Source organism: Elaeis guineensis, chromosome 3, assembly GCF_000442705.2.
Source record: "Elaeis guineensis isolate ETL-2024a chromosome 3, EG11, whole genome shotgun sequence".
Classification (NCBI taxonomy): Eukaryota; Viridiplantae; Streptophyta; class Magnoliopsida; order Arecales; family Arecaceae; genus Elaeis; species Elaeis guineensis.
In genome coordinates, this window is record NC_025995.2 from 18784390 (window position 1) to 18809748 (window position 25359).

Here is a 25359-nt window from a genome sequence, read left to right on the forward strand (position 1 = left end):
GTGCTTAGCTTGATTTACATTTTGCTAGATTTGATATTGTTGGGTTATTACTTATTTTAATTAGCACATAGCTGATAGAATTTATCCTGAGCATAATTGTATTTGTGCCCTTTCACCCCAACAGTAGGTTGGTTGGTTGTCTAGTAATTACCCAGATAATTACAGCAAATAATTTTCTAAGTCTATAAATTAAAGGTAAGTTATTTCTGCTTACTCCTTATCTAATCAAGATAAATTTTGTTGCTGTTAATCCATTTGATGACTTTCATGCATGGTGTTACACTTGAACTAAAGACTAGTAGCCTTGATTCACACCCTTGACTGCCATACAAACAAATGCCTTCTCATGCTCATGCACCTTGTTGCGGCCAATCCCCTCGTCGCCTGGTCGTCGGGAACGAGCGCCTGTAAAAAGAAAGTCCACACTGGCCGGAGGCGGCTCCGGCGGGGACCCTCCGACGGTCAAGTCAGAGAGGTGACTGGGCAACAGTGAAATGAAGACAGAGAGCTCAATCGAGAGAGAGTGAGAAAGGGAGCAAGCCTGGGAGTTTTTTGGAAAATGACCCCTCACACTGTTGCCTTCCCCGATATATATAGTGGAGCGGGGTATGGCGCCGTCATTAATGGCGCAGACAATTGAGGAATTGTCAACTCACTGCAGAATGTCAGAGTCGCCGTAAAGATGTCAACTCGCCGTGGGGCCGTCAAATCACTAGGGTTGACCATCCCATAGGCGGGATAATGCCGCTAGGCGGTAGCGCCGCTGTCAGGACTGACAGCCTCTGGCAGTAGTACGGCGCCTGGAGGAGCCGTCTGACCTTGGGTCGGTGGCCAGCCGAGGGGCGTCGGGTAGAGCTTCGGACTCCTCCTGTGGTCAGTCGGATACGTCGGGGGAGTCGGGCACCGGATCCCCTGGTGCAGTCGGTCGGCAGGACAGAAAGGGTCTGCCCGACCGACGTACCTTCGGTAGGTCGGCCGGCTTTAGTCGGTCGGTCGATCGGTCGGTCGGTCGGTCGATCGGTCGGTCGATCGGTCGGTCGGCCGGTCAGTCAGTCGGTCGATCGATCGGTCGGTCGGTCGGTCAGTCGGTATATCCCAACAGTTGCCCCCCTCACTCCTGAGCCTGACGTCGCATTACCCCGTGTCACCACGCAGGCGAAAAGAGTGGATTCCTTGCCACGTCCTGGACCGAGTTTGCCGATCTCACCGACAGATGGTCCGGTCAGGTCGATGTCAGATGTCCCGTTGTTTGATGATGGGACGTCAAACAATTCGATGCTAGGCGATCGGGTGTCGGACGATTCGATGTCAGGCGATCGGGTGTCGGACGATTCGGTGTCAGGCGATCGGGTGTCGGACGATTCGGTGTCAGGCGATCGGGTGTCCGGCGCCTTTTGGGGAACGCAAACTGCCGCCCAATGCCGGTTCTGGGGGCGCGGGGCGCTGTCAGGCATCCCATCGGGAACGCGAATCGGTGTGGGCAATTTAATTCTGAACCGCGGCCCTTTCGCCACGTGTCGAAGGTTGTTGGGGGCGGCGTCTTTCGCATTAAATGAAGGCGGTGCGGTCTTCCCGGGATGGGCGCGCCGAACCACCGGGTCGAAAAGGGGGGCCCGGATGTCGCCATGCGTCGCCCATCCGAGGGATCTCAGTCGGCGCGGCGTCATCTCGGCTGTCGAACGGCCCTATATATATAGGGCCACTTGTGCTTGAAGCCCCATTCTTGACGATTTGCTGCGGAGACTCTGCCCAAGTGATTCTTCCATCATCGCCAGCGGCCGCCCCTTCTCCCACTCTCGCAAGGGTCCACCTGGGGTTCGTGATCCTTCCCGTTTTGCCGTAGTTTTCCTTTTAATCTCCTTTTTTCCTTCTCCTTCTTCTTTGGTCTCGCCTTTCTCTTGGTTCTGGTGCGATGGTCGGAAACTCATCTCAGGGGGCTCGATCTGGAAATCCGACCGATGACCCTCGGTCGACTCCGGAAGTTGAGGTTTCTTCGCTTTCGGGACCGAACGTTGATCGGCTTCGGGATCAGTATCATATCTCGGAGCAGTTCCAACTTTCCGTCCCCAGGGTCGGCGGTCGGGTTAACAACCCTCCGTCGGGCCAGGTGGCGCTGTACGTCGAAGATCTTCGTGCGGGTCTTCGGCTTTCGATTCTGGAGTTCGTCCGAAATCTGCTGGATTATTACGGACTTTGTCCGGCGCAACTGGCGCCGAACTCTGTCCGACTAATAATCAGCTTCGCCTTGTTATGTCAGCTCCTGCCGACCAACCCTCGTATCTCTCTCTTCCGGGCATTTTTTGTCCTCCAACCCCACTCTAAGGCCCGAGGGTGGTGGCTCTTCAACCCCCGAAAGGGTCTTTCCTTCATCACTGGCCTTCCATCGTCCATCAATGGGTGGAAGAATCAGTTTTTCTTTGTTTCATCTTCTTCTCCCTGGGGCTTCCCTTCTCACTGGGGCATGCCTCGAACCGAGGTGAACGAGAACAGTCGGGTGGAGGCGGACGATCGGGAGGACTTTCACCGACTCAAGGACATGTCGGTCCCAAAGCAGAGGGAGCTTGTTACCAAACAAGCCCTCTATGACGCTGGCCTGAGCTTGGTCCCCCGTCTAGGTATCGCCCGATCCATCGGTTGTCTTTTCATTTGGCCTTCGTTCTTGTGCCTATATTAATATGTCTGTCGGTATCGCAGGGACACCTCCGAGGATGAGGCCGACCGACGTCGAAATTCGTCAGTATGCGGCGAGGAAGAGGCCAGCATCAGGGGCCGGACCTTCGTAACCGCCGAAGAAACCCTCCACAGTGGCGCCGACCGTCGAGGCATCGGTGACCGACCAGTCGGAGCCGGTGATAGCACTCATGGCTCCGACGGTGCAATCGGAGGAGCGGCAGGCGGAGGAAGCGACTGAAGGGACGTCGGCGGCTTCGCCGGCGGGTGTGGCGTCGGATGCCGTTCGAAAACCCGAACACCATCCGACGGCATCTGCAGCTGCAACGGGGGGTGCCACGTCAAACTCGAGCATCCCCTCCTTATCGGATCCGCTGGCTGGGGTGGCCGATCGGGGGAAAGCCCCGATGGACCCCGCTGACGACACAAGGTCGGGGAGTCGCACTGTGCCGCCCAGCGCTCAGTTCCCCGAAGGAACGTCGGCGCTGGCCGACCACAACCTGGCCAGGAGGCTTTGCCAGGGGATCCTCCTCCCTGCCGACGTGGAGGTGCTGAGGTCTTGGCAAGTGACCAAGATGCTATCTTCGTTTTACCCGACCATGGTCGGGGTAAGTTCTACTTCGCCTCCCTTTTCCTTAGTGTCTTCATTATTTCATTTTTCTGACGTAGTGCCCGCGTTCGCAGCTGATCTATACCATGTCCGAACTTGAAGCCGGATACCGGAGGTTCGGGAACGTCTGGGCGGCTTGGAAGGACAGGGTGACGGCGGTCGAAGCCGACCGGGCAATGCTGGTCGAACACCTGAAGCAGTCGACCGACCGGGAGGCGAAGTTGGTGGACGAGGTCTCTCGTCTCGGGTCCGAGCTCAAGTCGGCCCGAAAAGAAGCCAAACGCAAGGGTCAGACCGCGCACCGTCTGCGGCGCGAGCGGGACGGCATCACCGCCGAACTTGAGGGTGAACGCGAGCAGCTCCGGGTCAGCCTAGAGAAGCTCGCCAAGGCTGAGGAGGACCTGTCGATCGCCCAGGCCGACGCCGACATAGCGAAGGCAGAGGCGGAGTCGGCAAAGGACTCTCTCGGTCGGGCGGAAGCGGAAGCAAGGTCGGCGAAGGAGTCGGCAAGTCGGGCGGTGGACAACTTTCGCGGCACCGAACAGTATCGAGAGGAGCTATTGGAGTCCGACTTCGCATCATACCGGGTGGGGTACGAGGATGGTCGGGATGCGGTCCAAGCCCTGTACCTAGAGCTGGATCTCAACGGCATCGTCCCGCCAGGAGTCGAGGACCAAGCCACGGAAGAGATGGCCGACCCATCGTCGGGAGGCGTCACCGTGGCGGGAGAGGCCATCCAGGGACAGATTGCCGAAAGGGAGACGGTCGTGACCTCCGCCCGACCGTGACTCGTGATCCGACGCCGGCCGCCAGTCCATCGCCGACCGACGATCCTGTTTCGGCCGTCGACCCAGTGCCGATTGCGGTGGACACACTGGTCATCCCCGAGCTTCCGTCGGTCGAGGAGATTGACTTGGAAGGATGATCGTGGCCTCGTCCTCTTTTATCATTTTTGTTTTTCTCAGAACACTTGTAACCGAGCTTCGATCCAATTTTGTAAAGCCTATTTTGATCTTTAATGAAATCAAAGTCTTGGACTTAAACTTTTTTCCCTTGCCTGTTTTTCTCTTTTTTTTTTCATGTGTTGTAGAATATGTCCGAACACGTAAGTCGCTAACCCATATAGATCGGTTAGGACGTTTGGCAACTTGTGCCGCCACGAAGGTAGAATAAGTCCCGACTTTGGATCGGCCTTCAATGGTCGAGGTCGTAAGTCGGGCGTCCTTCCCCCGGCCGTTAGTCGGGCGCATTCGTTGAGTCGAAAGCCGACTGACCGCCGGATGAAAACTTGGCAGTCGGGTCTCTTCCGATGCGTTCAGTCGAATATCGTCCGGCGCATTTAGTCGGAGAAACGATGATAAGCCGGATCCCGATACCCTTGTGTCGGGTATTTATACTGCGCCTCATGATATACGATGGTAAGCCGAATATCTTCCGGTCGGCCGTAGCTCGGTCGGTGAGTCATGAATGCGACTGAGGTCGCATTATGTGATAGACGGTGGTAAGCCGAATATCTTTCGACCGGCCGTAGCTCGGTCGGTAAGTCGCGAGGGTGGTCGCGTAGGCATTTCGCCTTCTTTGGTCGGGGCTCAATCGGTAGGTTAGCCGATGATCTGGCCGAAAGTTCGACCGTAGAAGGAGTGTCAACTCCCGTCGTCGTGGATGGCCCTTGTGAGCGCCCGATACGTCGTCGGCGGTTGGGCCGTCGGTTTCATGCGGATACCGAGTCCGAGTCGAGACGTCGGACTCGACCTTCTTGGTGAGCACCGATCATCAGTCGAAGAGTTAAAACTCCAAAATTTCAAACTGGATTTGTATTCCGAATGAACAAGTAAATCTGTTGCGGCCAATCCCCTCGTCGCCTGGTCGCCGGGAACAAGCGCCTGCAAAATGAAAGTCCACACTAGCCAGAGGCGGCTCCTGCGGGGACTCTCCGACGGTCAAGTCAGAGAGGTGACTGGGCAACAGTGAAATGAAGACAGAGAGCTCAATCGAGAGAGAGTGAGAAAGGGAGCGAGCCTGGGAGTTTTTTGGAAAAAGACCCCTCGCACTATTGCCTTCCCCGATATATATAGTGGAGCGGGGTATGGTGCCGTCATTAATGGCACGGACAATTGAGGAATTGTCAACTCACTGCAGAATGTCAGAATCACCGTAAAGATGTCAACTCACCGTGGGGCCGTCAAATCACTAGGGTTGACCATCCCATAGGCGGGATAATGCCGCTAGGCGGTAGTGCCGCTGTCAGGACTGACAGCCTCTGGAGGTAGTACGACGCTTGGAGGAGCCGTCCGACCTTGGGTCGGTGGCCAGCCGAGGGGCGCTGGGTAGAGCTTCGGACTCCTCCTGTGGTCAGTCGGATACGTCGGGGGAGTCGGGCACCGGATCCCCTGGTGCAGTCGGTCGGCAGGGCAGAAAGGGTCTGCCCGACCGACGTACCTTCAGTCGGTCGGCCAGCTTTAGTCGGTTGGTCGATCGGTTGGTCGATCGATCGGTCGGTCGATCGATCGGTCGGTCGATCAGTCGGTCGGCCGATCAGTCGGTCGGTCGATCGGTCGGTCAGTCGGTCAGTCGGTATATCCCAACAGTTGCCCCCCTCACTCCTGCAGACTCCTTCGTGCACTTCTCGGAGAGCATAATCTGCGTCGGTCGGTCCCAAGCACCTGAGCAAGGGAAGGGAGAACGACCTTTTGTAGAGTCGGCCATCCATGATCACATATTGGGAGGCCGACCATCGGAGCCGTCTGACCTCTGTGGGATCTTCAGGACTGATTTCGTCAGTCAGGAACCGAACAATCGGATCCATCCAGCTTGGTTCAGCCGTTAGTTGTAGCACCTCTTCGACCTGGTCGATACTCGGCTGCTCGAGGTTCTCCACGAACGTCCGGCCCAAAGAGTCGAAAGCCGAAGTCGCCAGTCTGGAGAGTGCGTCGGCCCGGACGTTCTCCGACCTAGGGATGTGGAAAATTTCAAAATACCTGAGGCGCGTTACGAGATCTTTCACTTTCTGGAGATATTTGGCCATGGCCGGATCTCGCGCCTCGAATTCACCTTTGACCTGCCCCACGATCAGCTGAGAATCGGAGAATGCCCGAAGGCTGTCGATCCCAAGTTCCTTCGCCATCCTCAAGCCGGCAAGGAGCGCTTCATACTCGGCTTGGTTATTGGAGGCTTTGAAATCGAATCGGAGGGCGTACTCGGTGACTACCCCATCCGAGTTGGTGAGCAGGAACCCAGCCCCGCTCCCTTGAGCGTTTGAAGCTCTGTCGATGTGCAGTACCCAGGTGGAGACCGGATCTGGCTCGGACCGCGTCTCATTTCGGGTCCGCACCTTCCGACCCTTGGTCGGCCGTCGGGCATTCTATGATGAAGTCGGCCAGGACCTGGGCCTTCAAGGCAGGTCGCGGTTGGTACTGTATGTCGAACTCGCTGAGCTTCATCGCCCACTTCGTCAGTCGTCCCAACGTATCCGGTCGGCGCAATATCGCCCTCAGGGGCTGGTTGGTGAGAACCACAATAGCATGCGCCTGGAAGTATGGACGGAGTCATTGTGCAGAGACGGTCAGGGAGAAAATCATCTTTTCCATCTCCGAATATCGAGCTTCAGCGTCGCGGAGCACTTTGCTGGTATAGTAGATAGGCTGATGGGTTCGGCTCTCGTTTTCTCGGACGAGCACCGAACTGACCGCCTCAGAGGAGGTGGCCAAATAGAGAGACAAGGTCTCCCCGACCTCTGACTTCACAAGCAGCGACGGAGAAGCCAAGTACTTCTTCAGATCTTCGAAGGCCCGTTGGCACTCATCCGACCAAGAAAAGCCCTTCGCCTGCCATAGAGTTTTGAAAAATGGGAGGCACCTTTCAGCTGATTGAGAAATGAACCGGCTGAGAGCGACGATTTTTCCGTTCAGCTGCTGGACCTCCTTCTTGGTGTTCGGATGGCGCATGTCGATGATTGCCTTTATTTTCTCAGGGTTAGCCTCGATTCCTCACTGAGAAACGAGGAATCCGAGAAACTTCCCTGAGGTCACCCTAAAAGCGCACTTAGTCGGATTCAGCTTCATTCGATGTTGCCGTAGAGTGCGAAAAGTCTCTTCGAGATCCTGAACATGATCCAGAATCTGCGCACTTTTCACCAGCATGTCGTCCACGTATACTTTCATGTTGCGTCCTATCTGGTCTTTAAAGACCTTATTGACAAGTCGTTGGTAGGTGGCGCCGGCATTCTTCAGCCTGAAGGGCATCACTCGATAACAGTAGAGGCCCTTGGGGGTCACGAAAGCAGTGTGCTCCTCATCTTCGGGCGCCATTCAGATCTGATTGTACCCGACAAAGGCATCCATGAAGCTGAGTAGTCGAAATCCGGACGTCGCATCCACCAGCTGGTCGATCTTTGGAAGTGAAAAGCTATCTTTTGGACAGGCCCGATTCAGGTCGGTGTAGTCGATGCAAATTCTCCACTTTTCGTTGGCTTTCTTGACCATGACGACATTGGCGAGCCAATCGGGATATGTGGCTTCTCTGATGAAGCCCGCCTCGAGCAGCTTGTCCACTTCTTCATCGATGGCCTTCTGTCTCTCAGGAGCAAAAGACCTTTTCTTCTGCCTCACCAGCCTCATTATCGAGTCGATGTTGAGTTGGTGGGTTATTGTCTCTGGGGGGATGCCCGACATATCTGCTGCCAACCAAGCAAATATGTCGGCGTTGGTCGTTAGCAGCTCCGTCAAATGTTGGCGTTCTGGGTCGGGTAATTGGGACCCAACCCAAACCTTCTGGTCGGGGTTTTCCGCAATCGGGATCGACACGAGCTGTTCGGCCGGCAAGCCCCGTTCTTCCTCCTCCCATTGGTCTAGTTTGTCGATCGTCAGGGAGCCCCTCAACTCGTTGCTCTGAGAGAAAATCTGGAAGCATCAGCGAGCGAGCTGTTGGTCTCCGTGCATCTCCCTGACTCCGTTCCTGATCGAAAATCGAACCAAGAGATGGTACGTCGAGACGATCGCCTTGAGGGTGTTAAGTCCGGGTCTTCTAAGTATGGCGTTGTAGGTCGAAGGCACTCGGACAACTACAAAAGTCAAATGAACCGTGCTTTGTCGTGGTTCGGTGCCGGCCGTTACGGGCAGGATAATTTCACCTTCCGTCGCGACGGCGTCCCCGGCGAAGCCTATCAAGGGCGTAGGGACCTGCCTGAGTCGGTCGGTTGACAGTCGCATCCGGAAGAAGATCGAGTAAAACAAAATATTTGTCGAACTTCCATTATCTACAAAATTTTTTTTTACATCATAGTTTGCTATTATTGTCGAAACAACAACAGCATCGTCGTGGGGAGTTTGGATGCCCCGAACGTCTTCCTCTGTAAAAGTAATCACGTCATTCGGGCGCAGCTTCTTCATGGGCTTACCTCCAGCAGACGTCCCCGGGCCAAGTCGTTTGGAAATCATATTGATGACCTCGGCCGTCGGCTGATTGGTGGTCGCTTCCTCAGTCGGCTGGGGTCGTCGGTCGGCCACAGGTCGAGTCGGTGGGTTCCTCTGGAATTTACTGAGATACCCTCGGTGGATGAGAGCTTCGATCTCATCCTTAAGCTGGATGCATTGCTTGGTATTGTGGCCGTGGCCCCGGTGGAATCGGCAGTACTTCCGTCGGTCGAGGCCTTTTGCCTTCAGAGGCGGAGGCCGTCGCAGGTATTCTTCCCCCTCGATCTCCATCAAAATCTGCGCATGGGGAGCGGAGAGAGGAGTATAGGAGTCATACCTGGGGCGTGTCGGCCTTGGAGTCTGCCGTCGGGGTGACTTTTGGTTTCATCGCGGGGGCGAGACCCGACCATCGGTCGGGGGTCTGCTAGATTCGGCGGGGTCCCGACCCTTCCTTCGCTTTTTCTTCGAACCCTTGAACTCGGTTGAGCACCGGTCGGAGGCTCCTTCGTCCGCGCGCATATACTTGTACGCACGCTCCAGCAATTTGGCATATGTGTGGGGGAGGGTCTTGTCCAGGGAGTAGGTGAATCGGGACGCCCTCAGCCCCCGTTTCATGGCTGAGATAGCCATGTCTTCGTTGAGGTCCCAGACCTCGAGCGTGGCCGTATTGAATTGCGCCACGAAGTGTCGGAGCGTCTCATTTTCTCTCTGTTTGAGGGAGAAAAGGCTGTCCGACGTTCGCGGCGGCTTCCGGCTGGTGCTGAAGTGAGCCACGAAAGAGTGCTCGAGCTGCCCAAAGGAGTGGATACTTCCCGATCGAAGACCGGAGTACCAGGCCCTGACAGCCTTGCGGAGCGTGGAGGGGAAGCCGATGCAAAAGAGAGCGTCGGTTGCCTCCTGAATCATCATGAGAGCTTTATAGCTCTCCAGGTGGTCGATTGGGTCGGTGGAGCCGTCGTAGGGCTCCACGTGTGGCATCTTGAACCGACTGGGGATCGGTTCGTCGAGAATGAGTCGGAAAAGAGGTTGGGCGGTCTGGAAGTCGACGTCGTTCGAAGACTTCTGCCCGTCCACCTGCAACTGTGCAAGCCGACGGTCGATTTCCTCGAATCTGCGTTCGTAGTCGTCCGTCCGTCGGTGCTGGGAGACCCCAGGAGTGGAGTCTCTGAAAGATTCTGAGAGGGAGGCGGACGGCGTTCGCGGTCGCTTCTCCCTCCTCGCTCGCTCCAGCTGGGAGGGAGAGAGCTGCTGGGACTGATGGGCATCGCGCCGCGGCCGCCCGTCCTCCTCTCTGTGGGAGCGCTGTGGCAGGCGCTCCCACGGAGAGGATGAAGATCGATGCGGGCGCCGGCGGCTGCTCCTGGAGGGCATCGGACGCGCCGTCGGTTGCCCGATCGGTTGTTGCTGGAGGCTTTTGACCGCGTCCGTCAGCACGGTCATCTGCCGCACGATTGCCGCGATCTGCGCCTCCGTGGTGACTGCGGGGCGCGGAGAGCTGGGTTCCGCCGTGGAGGGTGGCGGAGAGGTCTCTTCCCGACGGGAAGAGCACCTCGCCGACTCGGTGACTCTCGATCGTTGAGCTCTTGTCTTTGTCATTAGTATCTACTGCTTGAGCCCCCCTTCCTGGCGTGCCAATCTGTTGCGGCCAATCCCCTCGTCGCCTGGTCGCCGGGAACGAGCGCCTGCAAAAAGAAAGTCCACACTGGCCGGAGGCGGCTCCGACGGGGACCCTCCGATGGTCAAGTCAGAGAGGTGACTGGGCAACAGTGAAATGAAGACAGAGAGCTCAATCGAGAGAGAGTGAGAAAGGGAGCAAGCCTGGGAGTTTTTTGGAAAAGGACCCCTCGCACTGTTGCCTTCCTGATATATATAGTGGAGCGGGGTATGGTGCCGTCATTAATGGCGCGAACAATTGAGGAATTGTCAACTCACTGCAGAATGTCAGAGTCACCGTAAAGATGTCAACTCACCGTGGGGCCGTCAAATCACTAGGGTTGACCATCCCATAGGCGGGATAATGCCGCTAGGCGGTAGCGCCGCTGTCAGGACTGACAGCCTCTGGCGGTAGTACGGCGCCTGGAGGAGCCATCCGACCTTGGGTCGGTGGCCAGCCGAGGGGCGCCGGGTAGAGCTTCGGACTCCTCCTGTGGTTAGTCGGATACGGCGGGGGAGTCGTGCACCGGATCCCCTGGTGCAGTCGGTCGGCAGGGCAGAAAGGGTCTGCCCGACCGATGTACCTTCGGTCGGTCGGCCAGCTTTAGTCGGTCGGTCAATCGGTTGGTCGGTCGGTCAATCGGTCGGTCGATCGGTCAGTCGGTCGGTCAGTCGGTCGGTCGATCGGTCGGTCGGCCGGTCAGTCGGTATATCCCAACACACCTCAACAGCTGGAACAAGACAGAAAGTTAGATTCCTGCACAAATTTTCCTTCCACTAGGATGATCCCTTAGAATAAGCCCAGCATCACCCTTCCTTAGATGAGGTTTAACAGCAAAATCAAAATTTGTCTTGATGACATCAAGGATTGGATGAAGACAAACAACAGGATTGCTACAAGGATACAGGATGGTCAGAGTTATATTCTCTTCCGGAGGCTGTAGATATCAAGCTAGATAAATCGAATATGCTTAGCAACATATCCAAACCCACTAACCAATTGAATCACCTGTTAAGAGCAATCTTTAATGGAACTCTATGGTGTTCCTGGCGGCTCTTTCATTTCTTGTGGTCCACAAGGTCCGTTCTATAAATAAATCAGCATTATTGTATAATTGGGCAAATCTTTGTTGGAATTGTTGTAGCAATGTCATGCTCCGAATCCAAAATTTTTCCTTCCTAGAATTTCCTAAAATCCATCTAAAGAAAAAACAAATAAATAAATGATAATTAATTAAATAATTAATTGATTAAATAACTAGAAGAGAGAGAGAGAGGGAGAGAGGAATGATCTCCTCTCTCCTTCTCTTCCTCTTCAAAACAGGAGTTCTTTCCCCTTTCTTTCTTTTTCTCTCAATGGTGGTGACGAAAGATCAGAATTGACCACCCCCGATGGCTCTCGACGGTGGTGAAGCTATGGCCCGCCAGTGGCCTCAGTCGGTGGGGTCGGCTAAAAACAAAAATAAATGATTAACTAATTAATTTTTTCATAATCTATCTAAAGAGAAAAAATATATAATTAATAAGTGATCAATTAAAAGAAAATAATTAATTATTTAAAATAAAACCAAAGAAGAGAGAGAAGAATCTTCTCTTCTTCTCCCTTCTCTTCAAAATAGGGGTGTTTGCTCCCTTTTTCTCCATGACCCATATATGGCCGTGCAAAATCAGGGCCAGCCACCCATGACGGTTTTCGATAGTGACGAAGTTATGACCCCGATGGCGGCTGTTGCCGATGGTGGTTAGAGAAATCAACAAAACAAAATAAGGATTGCCCTGTTCGCGGTGAATTTGGCTATTTGCGGGCTTCAAATGATAGGAGAAAATTTGAAAAAAAAGGAAAAGGGCCGAGATCTCTTACCAAAGTCTAGTGAGGCCTCACAATAGGATTCTAACGAGCTCTTCCCAGTAGCAACCCATAGAAAGATCCTTAGAAATCTCAGATGATCCACTGCTATTCCTCAAGAGTTCGGGGTGGATTCAAATGAGAGGAGATCACCTATTTGGATTAGGGTTTTTAACAATCATTTTTGTTAGCTTTCCTCCCCATCAGAAAGAAGAAGACTCTTACCTAGAGTCTTTTTCCTCCACACACGTGATTTAGGCGGGTCATCAGGCTCATTTAGTTTAAGCCTCGTCCAAAAGCCCAAATTAGACTGAGCTATCACATTCTCTTCCCCTTAAAATAATTTTATCCTTGAAATTAACTTGCTTGAGGTACAACTTCAAAAGTATACATCTATCATAACATCTTCGAGCTTATGTAGTACTTGTTTCATAAGATCCAATATAATGAAATTATATGGCATCTCAAACTCATTCTTTTTATATCAATTTCTTAGCTTTTTCAGGAAAAAAAAATATTTCTATCTTGTATTAAAATATCAAAAATTTTTGTCCATTATGTTGATTGATTAATTTCACATAGAAATCATAATGAACTCAAACTATCTTTAATAAAAAAGAAAGTCTGAACATCAGACACTCTCATCACAGGCTTCTTTCTTCCTTTAACCTTCCAACAATTCAATGACTAAACTTTCATCTTAGCAAAAAACCTCAAGCATTTACATTAAATAGAGTAACATGAGCTAGGAAAAAGGAGATCTATGCTAAACAATTCCCGATCCGAGTCCAACCAAAGATTACTAATCAGTTAACCTCGAACTTGAGAGGCCCAAGATTCTTCTTATCATTGTCCACAAAAAAGAATCTATCAATATCTAGATTACCATAAAAATCAACAATTTCCTTCTTTCATGTACCAATTAAAGTTTCTTTACTGAAAATCAAATTCAGCATCTGATCATTATACTTAGTAAGTAAGAATTAGTATTTTTTACTAGTGTCAAAATAATCAAACCATCATACTTTCGCTGCATATTCTGATCTAAATTTATTGAATTTTGTAGGTTTACGGAATGAATTCTGACAAGAATACCACTTATATTAGAATCTAAGAAAGATCTAACCTTTTAAATTTTTAAATAGAATTAAAGTAAAACTTTTAAGTTTCTGTATCCTTATTATGTCTCGAGCATACCACATCAAAATTCAACTTGAATTACTTTCCATGTTTCCCCATACTATTCGCACCAATGACTTGAGGTATTCCCTTTGCCCAACTTAGCACTAGTTCGGACTTAGTAGTAAAGGGCATATGATATGGATAAAAAAAATTTCTTCAGTTTTGAACAACCCTCATTTTAGCCGACCCTTATTTTGGCCAATCCTAACTTTGACTAACCATAGCCTCAATCGACCCATGATATCTTCAAAGCCGACCCAAGGTAGCATTTGAGGAAACTTCAATGCCAAATATACTTGCCTGATTTACTCAAATCAGTGAGACTCCGATATTCTCGAGATAGCTTGCTCATAGTAGATAAGAAAAGAGGATAATGACATGCCTCTCCAGATGAGGCATGGTATCACAAATATATTCCGCTCAACAAGGCAAGGCTAACAATCCAATATTTTGGATTTTGCATGATACTTCTCAAGGTATGCCATCTCTTCTCTCCAATATATGTTCGTTCCTTTCCATCTGTTGTAGACTTTTGATTTAAATATCGGAGGACTCCATCAGAACCAACTCTATCTGAGACTTATTTTGTAGGTATTACCATCATATCCTACTATCAGTATGTGATCTCTTTGATATCATGAGACTTAGTTGTTTAAATTATCTCAACTGTGATCCCTTTGATATCATGAAGAGATACCTTGCATGCTCATGGAAAGTGTGCAACATCAGTATGTAGTGGTTGCCACGACCCCAAGCTCGCGATCTTGGATCAGGGGCATGCCACTTCAAGATCAACTTTTATTTTTAAAGATAAGCAATTTATAAAAGATTTTGCTGAAAGAAAAGGAGAACCCAAATCCAAGATGAGGGAAAATTCTGTGCTGCATTAGTTTTTCTATAGTAACTATGAAAGGATACTATTCTACAAAAGATGTTGCTAGACTTTATCTAAATTTGGATGTCATTTATTAGGATTGAAAGGGAAAAATTGTGTCCAGCAATGAACATTCCATAGATTGCTAAAAACTTTAATGCAATAGAAGGATAAATTATAAGGGATCAATTGGAGTCGTGTAGAGATTTAAAAATATCTTATATGAAATGCATGAAATGAAAGATTGGTGTGATATTTGCCAATTGGGTCGGGCAAGAAGAAAATCAGGTCATATTCCGTTTGGATTGAATAAAGATGATCGCACGTGAAATTGGGTTAAATTTGCATTGAACTAGTTTGCCAGGCCTTCAAACTCCAATTGGGGCTGATCTTATCAGTCTAAGCCTGGCCTAGTTGGAAAATATATAGGTTCAACATGCACTTCCGAAACTACAATTGAGTTTGGCCAGTATGAGGAGCTTGCTACCTTATAAGCAAATCGAACTTGGAACTTTGTACCTCCAACCGAACCATGTACAATGTGGCATGCAAACAGATATTCAAAGCCAAAACTCTGATGGTAGCCTAGATCGACTCAGAGCCCGGCTAGTGGCTAGCAAAAGAATTTCATCAAGTTGAAGTCATTGATTTCATCGAGATTGTCTCATCTGTCATGAAACCTCGGAGCATTTGAAGTGTTCTTAGAATTACTATTATTCGAGGATGAAACATCCAGCAAGTTGATGTAGGAAATGCTTTTTAAAAGTACGTGTTTTCAGTTCCCATGTTCCCATATTATATCAACATGCTTCTTTAATTCCTGTCGTGTTGGTAGACATTTATTAGGTATGTGCATACAAAATACCGGTGCTCTGCTATATTAATTTGTGTCTGAACTAGGTCTAAATTGCTGTGGAACAAACGTAACAATAGAGATGGGTTCAATGTTTTGGGAAGCAGTAGGATACAAAGCTGCGGCCAATGATTCTTGACTGATGAAATTCTCCCAGAAGTTGCTAATAAACATCTGCCTATGTCAGTTTGGATCATGATCTACAATTAAACATTCAAATCCAGATGCCAGATTAAAATGGTGAAAGATTCAATGCACCATAATCTAATGGACGAGACTATATTATCAATTTTGTTCCGGAGGACTCGTAAATTAGACAGTAAAATGAGGATTCACATGACAAAACAATATTGATTTTTTCATATATTACGGGTAAAATGTAATTCCATGATACAATTTTTTACGGGAAACCTGGAAAGCAAATCACGCGACCAAAGGGTGGTGCCACAAGGAAGTGCCGACCGCAGCGAGGATGGAAGGGCACAGCAGTCATTGACCTTCTGATGCAATTAACCTCCATACCGTAAAGGATACCCACAAATGCATCTTCGTCGATTTGAAACACCGTCTTGATCTCCCAAAACAGGAGGCCGGCGAGAAGGCTATCATATCCTGCCTGGTTCCCGGGCATGCAGCTCGATCCCCATCATCTTGGACATCTTGACCAGGCTGGTCTCTCCACCAAACAATCCATCACAGAACCTCGCTATATACTTGACATCATAATTGTTAGGATTTGACGCTTCGAGATTCAGTCCACATTGAGCCCACAGCAAGGTTCACGGCAAAAAATGGAGTCCAACGAGATCAAGATCACCCCAAACGGAGCTTGAATGGAGGAGATACGAGCTTTTGAAGTCGGCAAGAGATTCGAGGCGGCAGAGGACCGCCGGCAGAGCGGCGGCGGCGCGGCCGCAAGCGGCGGCCCGTGGCCTAGGCAAGGCCAACGCATGGGATGCGCGACCCAGGCATGCGGCCCAAGGCGACTAGCGGCCCAGCCGGGCGCACGCCCTAGCGGGCGCGCGGGCCGCCCCAGGCCCAGGCACCCTGCCTGGGCCTGTACCCCAATCCACCGTGGATCGGGCGGTCCATGGCTGGGCCTGTGGACCGCATGGGCATTTTTCATGCGTTTCATGCGGTCTACGATACTATTCTATGGACCGATCATGATCGGACGGCCTAAGGAGTTTCCGGTATTGATATGACGGTTCAGAGGCTTGATTTGGCTTGTTTAGGAGACCTAAACCTAATCTAATTAGGTTTAAACCCTTGTTTAAGGCCTTTAAAAGGCCTGTGCCTCAACAGAGAGAAGCGGTTTGGTTTTCTGCCGTGGATGCGCTGTACGGAACCGAGAAGAGAGAGAACCGTGCTGCTGAGAGAGAAGGAGCAAGAGGCTCCTGGACAGCGGACGCTGGTCGCTTCAGCGGTTCAGGGAGCTCTTCCAAGAGAAAGCTTTTCTGAGGAAAACTTCTAGTGAGATAGAAATTGGGTGTACGAGGGTTGAGGGTGAGATCTCCTCTTGTAAAATTTCTTTTTTATAGTGAAGTTTGCATGCCCCGTGGAGGCGAGCCCTTTTGTGGCTGATCCACGTATTTTGATTATTTTGTTTTGTTTCTTCTTTCTTCCTACTGCATCGCGTAGTACTGAAAAGGTCTTGAGAGGTGGTGTCCTGATCAAACATACACCCAACAAGTGGTATCAGAGCAAGGCGGTACAAAGATGCAGATTGCAGTGGTGGTGAGCAAGACTGAAGATGGAGAAGACAGGAACAATCAAGGTAGAGATCAACAAATTTGATGGTAAGAGCAATTTCTCCTTGTGGCATGCAAGGGTGAAGAATGTGCTCATCCAACAGGGGTTGATCGATGCTCTATTGTGCGATGAGAAGCCGACCACCATGGAGGTACGGGATTGGAAACGGCTACAGATGCAGGTGGTGAGCACTATCCGCATGTACTTGACGGATGAGGTGGTGATCCATATGCTGAGCGAGACTTCTCCGACGGTGCTGTAGTCGAAGCTCGAGGAGTTGTACATGGCGAAGTCTCTCACCAACACCCTTTTCCTTTGGAGGCAGTTTTACCAACTACGGATGGCCGAGGGACAGAGCGTGCAGGAGCATCTAAGTCACTTCCAGAAGATCCTCACCGACCTCCTCAGCGTTGGTGAGAATGTTGAGGAGAAGACCAGGGTGCTGGTTTTGCTGGCGTCGCTTCCCCCTTCGTACGAGTCCTTGGTGACTACTCTTCTAGTGGGGAAGAGTACTATCAAGATGGACGAGATCACCACGGTGATACTCCAGAACGAGGTTCTCAGGAGGGAGAACCCAGCTTCGAGCTCAGGTGGCGGTAGCTCAGCTTTGATGGTTTCTGAAGGAGCAAGAGGTGGTAGATGGAGTGACAGGAGATCGCAACGAGGGTGGTCTAAGTTTAGGAGGGACTTGAGCAAAACCAAGTGTTACCGATGTGAGGAGTTGGAGCATCTAGTCAGAGATTGCCCTCAACTCAAAAATCGAACGGTGGCTGCTGTAGCGACAGCCAGCAGCGATTCAGATGGAGATGTCCTGCAGATATCTGACGATGTATCTACTTCTTCCCAGTAGTGGATATTAGATTCTGCATGCCCCTATCATGTATGTTACAGAGAGGAGCAGTTTGACTCTCTGGAGAACAGTGAGGGCACTGTATATCTGCCAGATAGATCGAGCTGTGCAATCAGAGGCATTGAGACGGTCAACTGGAGGATACATGACAGTGTAGTAAGGAGATTGGGGGAGGTCCGATACATACCCAATTTCAGGCGAAATCTTATCTCACTGAGCAGATTGGATTCGAAAAGCTACAGGACGGTAGCTGGTAGAGGAATTCTGAGGGTGCTACACGGCGATAGGATTGTGCTGGAGGGGAAGAAGGAGAGCAGAGGACATTATTACCTGGCAGGAAGCTCAATGCGAGGTGGAGCTTCGGGAGCCAGGTGGAGCCCAGAGCGAGGTGGAGCTCCAGGAGGTGGATCAGGCACGAGACAGGAGACTCGGGAGCACGAGAGGCGACGTCGCAAGGTGAGATTCCTATTGCCGCAAGACGATGCCCCAAGCAGATCTCAGTTCATGAGGAGCACAGCATACGATGGAGATGGGATCGAGCAGCCTGGCTCGACTCCCATGTTTGCCCATCCATGATCAACAGGCGATTGCCCCAGAGCATGGGGGCGAGGAGATCCAAAAGCTCTCGAATTTTGGAGGAGACCAAATATCGAGTCAAGGTGGAGATTGTTAGGATTTGATGTCTCAAGATTTAGCCCATATTGAGCCCACAGCGAGGTTCGCGATGAAAAACAGAGTCCAACGAGATCAAGAACACCCCAAACTGAGCTTGGATGGAGGAGATATGAGTTTTTGAAGTCGGCACGAGATCCGAGATGGTGGAGGACCATCGACGGTCGGTGGCAGGCCGGCGGAGCGACGGCGGCGCACGGCCCAGGCAGGGCCAATGCGCAGGACGCACGACCCAGGCGCGCAGCCCAGGCCCGTGCATGCGGGCCGGCCCAGTTCCAAGCGCCCTGCCTGGGTCTGTACCCTGGTCCACGGCTGGGCCTGTGGATCGCGTGGGCATTTTTCATGCGTTTTACGTGGTCCACGGTACTATTTCGTGGACCGATCGCGATCAGACGGTCCAAGGAGTTTTCGGTCTTGATCCGACGGTTCAGAGGCTTGATTTGACTTGTTTAAGAGATCTAAACTTAATCTAATTAGGTTTAAACCCTTATTTAAGGCCTTTAAAAGGCCTGTGCCTCAACAGAGAGAAGGGGTTTGGTTTTCTGTCATGGGTGCGCTGTACGGAACTGAGAAGAGAGAGAACCGCACTGCTGAGAGAGAAGGAGCAGGAGGCTCCTGAACAGCGGACGCTGATCGTTTCAGGGGTTCAGGAGGGTCTTTCAAGAGAGAGCTTTTCTGAGAGAAACTTCTAGTGAGAGAGAAATTGGGTGTACGAAGGTTGAGGGTGAGATCTCCTCTTGTAAAATTTCTTTTTCATAGTGAAGTTTGCATGCCCCGTGGAGGTGAGTCCTTTTGTGGCTGATCTACGTATTTTGATTATTTTATTTTGTTTCTTCTTTCTTCCTATTGCATCGTATAGTACTGAAAAGATCTTGAAAGATGGTGTCCTGATGAGATATCTATCCAACAGTAACACCTCCCAAGAAGGCTTCTTGCAAGAATCAAGAACCCATGCAGGGTATCTGGCAGTGGTGCTCCGGTGAGCAGCTTGAGAAGATAGGCTACATCGTACAACCCGTGGAAGGTGATCCATCTGATTCCGTGGCAGCTACGTAGCACCTGCTGCAGCATAATTGAGCAAAGGTTGGCCTCCACACCTTGGCTTCGCATCTTGTCGAAGTCTATCCCGCTTCGCTTCAGTAGCTCAAGCGATGCCTCGGAGTGTGCATCCTTGACAGGATCGAAGTCGCTGAAGTTGAACTGCCAGCAGCAGCATCTGGGGAACGGCATGTTTCCTTGCTCATCGAACAGGGTAATACCGAGTTGGATCACCTTCATGCTATCGACGTTTGACTTGAGATCTCGGTACCGCTCCTCTTCTGATGCATAACGGGGTGTGGAACGAAGAAATCCAGGGAACTCTGTGTCCATGGCGATGAAGCGGTAGCGACCTACCAACTCCAACATTAGCGTCAACTCCTCCACAATGTTCTGCCGCCACACTGCCCTCACCTCTACCTCCATCTTTCTTTCTTCTCTCTTCTCTCTTCTCTTCTCTCTACTTCTTATCTTCTCTTCTTGCTCGTACTGCACAGTTTGTGCTCTTCTTCCCACTCCTGCTGAAGGTGGGAGGCTACATTTAGCCGCGGCTGGACCAGTCCGTCTCCGTTTTGTAAAAGGCCTCCCTCAAAATACGTCAAAGTCTCCGCGTTTTCCGAACGGTCGGAGAAGGACACATGGCAATTGGTCCTCATAGCAAGTCCCTAATTCGACGTACTTGTTAGCCTGTCCAAACCCACTAACCAATTGAATAATAATATATACATTTAATGATATATACATCTAAACTCATCCGTCCCCGGTTCTGGTTGGTTGCCGGGTTGGGTTGGTTATCAAGTTTTTCTTTTACCCGGATAATTGCAGCAAATAATCTTCTAAATCTCTAAATTAAAGGCAAGTTATGTCTGCCTGCTTCTCATGCATCTATCAAGACAAATTTTGTTGCTGTTCATCGATTTCATGACCATCATGGTGTTACACTTGAACTAAAGACTTAGCCTTACCCATACAAACAAACGCCTTTTTGTTCTCATGCAGCTCAACAGCTGGAACGGGATAGGAAGTTAAACTGCTGCACAAATTTTCCTCCACTAGGATGATCCCTTGGAATAAACCCTGCATCAGCCTTTCTTAGATAAGGATTAACAGTAAAATGAAAATTTATCTTTGTCAAGGTCCTAATTCGAGATCTATGAGCTAGGAATCGTTGTAACTACCTTCTACTCATGCAAAACCCTCATCATAAATATGCAAGATATATCAAATACGATATTAATTCATCGTAATAGAATTAATAATAAATTAAACTCAAAATTTAACTAACTAAAATCAGTATTAATCTAATAAAATTTCAATGATATTCAAAAGATTTTACATCAATTAAACCTTACATAATAATCTTATAAAACATAATAACAAATCTATGTCTAAACTCGTTTGATACTGTCGACTCTCATCTCTAAAAAGGAAGAAGAGATAATGAGTTCGATAGTTCGATAAATAATGAATATTTCAATTAGAAATTCATATACTATTATAAGATATGATATTCAAAAATAAATACCATAATCAAATATAAGAACATATGCTACGCTAATTAATGTAAATTAAATCCTTTCAAACATCGTATACATACATAATCATAAGCCCGATTCGAAATAAATTATATATAACTCAACAATCTTTAACTATAACTATACTTATATCGTATGATGGGGGGATGTAACTGAATAATCAGCGTGCTAATATATAAATCTCATTGACAGGATCTACTAAATACCAATACATAGTCTCCATTGATAGAGTGCACTGAATATTAATGCACAACTTCCACTAGCAGGATTCACTGATTATTTTGTTAAGCCGTTAAGGTAGGCTGATTCTCCATTATTTGTAGGCAATTAGCTATTTTGTAGCTTTTCTGACCACAATCAAAAAATGCACCAATATTCCAATCATAATTACTAACTACATGATTTGTACTACATTAAGAACACTAGATATTATCAGTCGATCCAGAGCTATCATATACTGACCTCTTATTTGAACCTTCAATATATTTACTATTCTATCCAATTGAGATTTATTCATCTTATTTTTTTTTTTTAATTTTTTTCTTTCAGCACATTCTTCATTAACTTTTCTTTTGATTATTAATGCTTTATTCACTATATTTGCATAAGTAGTTAATTCATATGGTACCATTTGTTTTTCAATTTCTGTCCTCCATCCCATCTTAAATTTGTACACTTGATAACATATTCTCAACCAACTTCAAGATAAACTTAACTAGCTCTATAAATTTAACTTCATATTCTATAACCATCATATTTTTCATTTCAGATAAGTAAATTTTTGCTCTTTCTAAGTTTTTACATTGAGAAAATATCAATCATAAAATATTCTTTGGTATCTCTCTCGGATAAGTTGTTTTCCATTTTATTCATATTTGTATTGCAATCTCTACCACCGATTAAATACTTTATCTTATAATAAATAAGCTGTATAATGAATCTTTTTATCATCACAGCACTCCTGGATAGTAAACGCCTTCTCCATCTCCATAATCTAATTATCAACTTCCAAAGATTTGTAGTTTCTTCGAAAATCGGTAGAGATAACTTCTTAAATTCTATAATGTTACTTCATTGATCCAGCTGCTCTCCACATCCTTGCGATGGTGGTCTTTATTGTTGCACTTATCATTATTATAATAATTATTGCTGTACCTACTATTGGAATTATACCAAGCCAACTAATGTTTGTATTATTTGGGTCATGCTTGATTCTCAATACTGTCTAGAAATTTCTAGCAAGATTTGTTGTAGGAGTCATACCATCTCAGCTGATGTCCTCGAGACTCAGCTCTCGAATTGATAAGAATACTAATGTGAAACTCGACTGTGGAGCTCATCAGAAAGCTGATCTCATCGGAAGGTTGAGATTATCATAAGACAGATCCTATTAAGAGGCAGAAGGCCGATCTCTTAGTTCAACTCAGCTCAACTAAACATCGGTCTGTACTAATTTGAATTGACTCCTGAAGAAGCATTATGATTAATTCAGACTATCTACCGACCTGCCGTATGGGACACCAGTCCAAAATCGATGTGACTCCAAAATACAGATGATTATTTTATAGCTGTCTTCCAGCTTACTACAACCATGATACAGCTCATCGTCACATGGGCTGTCGCCCCACGATCCTCATACAGCTGGATATTTTGTTATAATAAACTAACAGCCTAACAAACTCCTCTAACGGTCTAACAAACTAACGATCTCACCAGCCCCTCTATAAATAGAGGACTAGAGATACTCTAATGAAAAATTTTAAGCTCAAATTAGAGTGAGACTCTGTCAGTGAAAACTTTGCCAATTCTTGCATAAGGACTCTAGTTCCTACAAGATCCAATTTCTTTAGTTCCACATAAACCCTCTTCTTGCTCTATTACTCTTTTTCACTATCTGTTCTTGGGCTCAAAACTGATTTAAGCAACGGAGGATCAAGAACCGGGTGATCTCCATCAATTTTTGACTTGTTTTGTAGGTTTTCTTGAAGGTGTCCAGATCGAACTGTTATCGATCGACCTTTAACTCAGCTTCATCTGATCTATCTCAGTCTCAGATTTTAAGCCTCACAGCAACAGATTGGCGCTAGAGGATAAATTTTTTTTGAAAAATTTTAGTGAAAAATGATAAATAAGAAAGTACCGATTCATCCTCCACCCACCTCATCTTCTCTTAGAGATGCTCAGAAGATCACCCAACCATCAGTTGCTATCGATCCTTAGTAATTCAGTCTCTTGGTGGAGCAAGTTCAAGCCTTCACTACTGTGGTACAACAGCTCTAATGTACCATAGAGCAGTTATGAGAGATCATGGTGAAAATCGGAGGGTAGCTGAGAGTTCTTCTCTGAAAAGACAGAGACGGCTTCCTTAGTCCCGCAAAAATTTTATGAAAAAATGATGAATCGGAGAGCACAAAACATCTCTATGCCTTCACCATCTTCCTCTGGAGGCATGCCAGAAGCAGTTTCACCTCTACTTTAATATACCATAGAGTAGCAACTAGAGGCAGTTTTTTAAGAAACTCTATCTCAACACAATCAGCAACCAATCCATTACAATCTGCCTACTGCTGAGATTATCAACATAATTTAAAATTTTGATGGAGATTGGGGGCAGATGAAAGTTTCTCTCTGAAGATAGTGCACTAACAATGAGATTTCAGTAAAGTTTTCTTCAATATCTTAATTCTTATCTACAGGAGATCAAATCTCTATAATTAAGTTGAAGCATCTTTTGTTCAAATGAGATCATAAAATCTGATCAAACAAGGACAAGAAAGTCTATCCAAACAAGATGTCTGTTTGAAAAAACTCAAGTTTCGGATTTGAGATTTTAAGACAACATACCCTTGAAAGGGAAAGAGATGAAACATCTCAAGCTTAAACTCATCTGATATATGGGAGACCCAATCTACCCATGACGACATCGGATAGAGGTATTTTTTAAACCTCCATTACATTCAATTTATTAAGATTGGTTTATTCTTAATTAATCGATCTAATTCTTAAAATCATATCATTTTTAATATTTTGAAGTTTACTTACTATATTAAGTTACATAGGCTTCATGATTGATCCAATCAAGGTTTGATAATGTTCATGTTATAACAAGATAGTATCTTTAGTCCACGTTAGTTGTGAGTTAAAAGGAAGTATGGTTAATATGGATTGAAACTTTCTCTCTCTCTGTAAAGGGTAAAATCATGAAATTCCAAATGACCAAAGCCCATTGAAGCCCAAAGATGGTCATGAGCCAAAACATACAATACCTCATATACATGAGAGTATAGTTAACCCAATCATTCGAGCCATCTAATCTCTTGATCGCGATAGTTCATTGTAAATATAATTATCTAAGTCCTATATAGGACAATTAGACCCAGATCAGGCTATGTGAGGTCGAACAGACCAATATATGTATATGTGTGTGTGCATATACTATAAAAATAATTTTCAACAAGATCTGAGGTCACCTCGATGAGATTTGAGGTGGAAGAAATTGATCTCGATAGGATTTGAGATCATCCAAAAATCATTTACAAGATCCAAAGCCATCTCTGTAGGCAGGATCTGAAGTGGAGAAAGCCAACCTTGACACTATCCATGCTCACCTAATTTAAAATCCTCGACAAGATTCAAGGTAGAAGTCATCGGCAAATGCACATTAGCAATCTATACTGAAAATTTATCTAAAGGGATGCAGCGATTTCACCTGAAGAGCCAAGTAGAATAGATTGGCCGACCTCGTCAGAAGGCCGACCTCATTAGGAGGTTGATCTCATCAAAAAAGCTGACTACATCAGGAGGCTGAGCTCATCAAAAAGCCAACCTCATTAGAAGGACTCATCAGAAGAGGATTGATCTCATTAGAATGATCAAAAATACGAAACAGTAACAAAAAGAACTAACCCCTCTGTGGGCTCTATCTCAATATAGCCATCAATCGGTTCCCCAAGATGAACACCACATTAATGAAGCTCTCCTATATCCAAAGGTGTTGGGTGGCCATCTGGTGGTCTCAAGATATTGAGTTCCATCCAAACTATGTGAAGGAATAAGAAGGCTGAGATCAAGCACTAATTAAAATCCTGTCGGAGATCAGATTCAAAGCTGATCTAGAAGCTTACAGATCCATCTAAGAGTAGATAGATCAAAGATAGAGAGAGTATCCTAGTTTGAGTCCGAGTGGATACCTGTAGAGGTCAGACACGTGCACGGCTCAACAGTGAATCTTAACACTCCATGATCATCGAACTGCGATGTTCTTCTATCAGTGCAAGATGATGTGATCATCTTATATTCTGATTTAAATTTTTTAAATTTTTATTTTTTTTCTTAATCTAGATGCATGATCGATCTGACTACGATCAAGATTGGATCTTGATTGGATCGCACATCGGATTAAAAAATTTTTGA

General features: G+C 47.6%; 1 protein-coding gene and 1 pseudogene across 1 annotated transcript; one reads left to right on the forward strand and one right to left on the reverse strand.

The window, feature by feature from the left end:
• Positions 1 to 16560, forward strand: part of LOC140856193 (uncharacterized) — an 18814-nt pseudogene extending 2254 nt beyond the window's left edge.
• Positions 16561 to 19216: 2656 nt separating this feature from the next.
• Positions 19217 to 19837, reverse strand: LOC140856194 (probable CCR4-associated factor 1 homolog 9). Its single transcript, XM_073253339.1, has one exon. The coding sequence runs from the start codon at positions 19835 to 19837 to the stop codon at positions 19217 to 19219; it is 621 nt and encodes a 206-aa protein (XP_073109440.1).
• Between the last annotated feature and the right edge of the window lie 5522 nt (positions 19838 to 25359).